Source organism: Hippocampus comes, unplaced genomic scaffold (genome assembly GCF_001891065.2).
Source record: "Hippocampus comes isolate QL1 unplaced genomic scaffold, H_comes_QL1_v1.1 C16949448, whole genome shotgun sequence".
NCBI classification, from domain to species: domain Eukaryota; kingdom Metazoa; phylum Chordata; class Actinopteri; order Syngnathiformes; family Syngnathidae; genus Hippocampus; species Hippocampus comes.
The window spans coordinates 1-1349 of NW_017841331.1; the positions used below are offsets into that span (position 1 = coordinate 1).

At 48.3% G+C, this 1349-nt stretch overlaps 1 protein-coding gene across 2 annotated transcripts; it reads left to right on the forward strand.

The window, feature by feature from the left end:
- Positions 1–48: 48 nt before the first annotated feature.
- LOC109509564 (eukaryotic translation initiation factor 4E type 2-like) lies at positions 49–1332 on the forward strand. 2 transcript variants are annotated; one of them, XM_019859394.1, is made up of 4 exons: positions 49–249; positions 325–477; positions 637–773; positions 1229–1332. In XM_019859394.1, the coding sequence occupies exons 1-4, from the start codon at positions 175–177 to the stop codon at positions 1275–1277; spliced, it is 414 nt and encodes a 137-aa protein (XP_019714953.1). In that variant the 5' UTR covers positions 49–174; the 3' UTR covers positions 1278–1332. The 2 variants fall into 2 exon arrangements, with proteins under 2 accessions (XP_019714953.1, XP_019714955.1); XM_019859396.1 differs by having other exon boundaries at positions 50–249; positions 637–777; positions 1229–1323.
- The last annotated feature ends 17 nt before the right edge of the window (positions 1333–1349 follow it).

The following is a 1349-nucleotide window of genomic DNA, read 5'->3' on the forward strand; positions in this document are numbered from 1 at the left end:
TAATGGGTGGATGGAAATCAAAACTGCTGCACCAGGGGCGAAGCTTACGTGGTGGCCAGAGGTGGCCAAAACGTTTTATTTCTGTTGTCACACCTCTGTCCATGATGATGAAGGTACTTCTCCTTCCTGAATTTAACCCCCAAGGTGGAGCAGTTCTGGCGTTTCTACAGTCACATGATTCGACCAGGCGACCTAACGGGCCACAGTGACTTTCATCTCTTCAAAGAAGGCATCAAACCCATGTGGGAGGTGAGAGCGTCTTGGGTGTTTTATCTCGCGGTAGGGCTTCCAGTTAATTCTAAGCCGACTGTTTTGTGTGTCAAGGACGACGCCAACAAAATGGGCGGCAAGTGGATCATCCGTTTGCGGAAAGGCTTGGCGTCCCGCTGCTGGGAAAACCTCATCCTGGCCATGCTGGGCGAGCAATTCATGGTTGGCGAGGAGATCTGCGGCGCCGTCGTGTCGGTCCGCTTTCAGGTAGTACAAACACATACATGACTGAAGGACTGAAGAAATTTGGCGTACCGTTCCACCCTGAGTAATAATACATTTGTGTCGTTGAACCACCCACAAGGGGCAACTACAGTATATTACAATGTTTTTTTCAATGCCTTGTTTGGTCATATGTCCATCCAGGAGGACATCATCTCCATTTGGAACAAAACAGCCAGCGACCAAGCCACCACGGCCCGCATCAGAGATACACTCCGGCGAGTCCTCAACCTGCCCCCCAACACCATCATGGAGTACAAGACACACACAGACAGCATTAAGTATGTATGTCTCCCATCATTTTTTATTACCTTTAACCACACGATCCGCCTCTGCATGCGCACTTTGTGCAACTCTTACTCATTTATGTTACGAAGGAATACGAAGCTTGTAGTCACCGATTCATTCCTCAAGTCAGTTATTGAGCAGTCTAATAAATGTGTCCAGAAACTTAAAAGTTGCATCTTGAAGTTGACATGTGTGTGGCGACGCCAAGTGGACAACAACAATACCTGCACCTCACGTGCATGATTTGTCGTATAGTTATGCAAAATAAATTACTTGCAGCCCTCGAATCAAAGTACCACTGCATTTCCATGTTCACATTTTGAATAATTTCTCCCAATTTCCCCAATTTATGCAAGGAAAAGGAATTTCTCAATGCATTTGAGGTCCGTGGATGTTTGTGTTGAGGTAAACTGGCAGGAATCTGGAATGATCTGTCGCTCGTTTGCAGAGCCTGGGAAGACTTCCATGGTCTGGTGAATGCTAGCGGCGGACGTTAGCCCTTCTGCCGCCACTGACCTCTGCAAGGTTGGATAATGTTTTGTTCCCCCCCCCCCCCCCCCCCCCCCCCC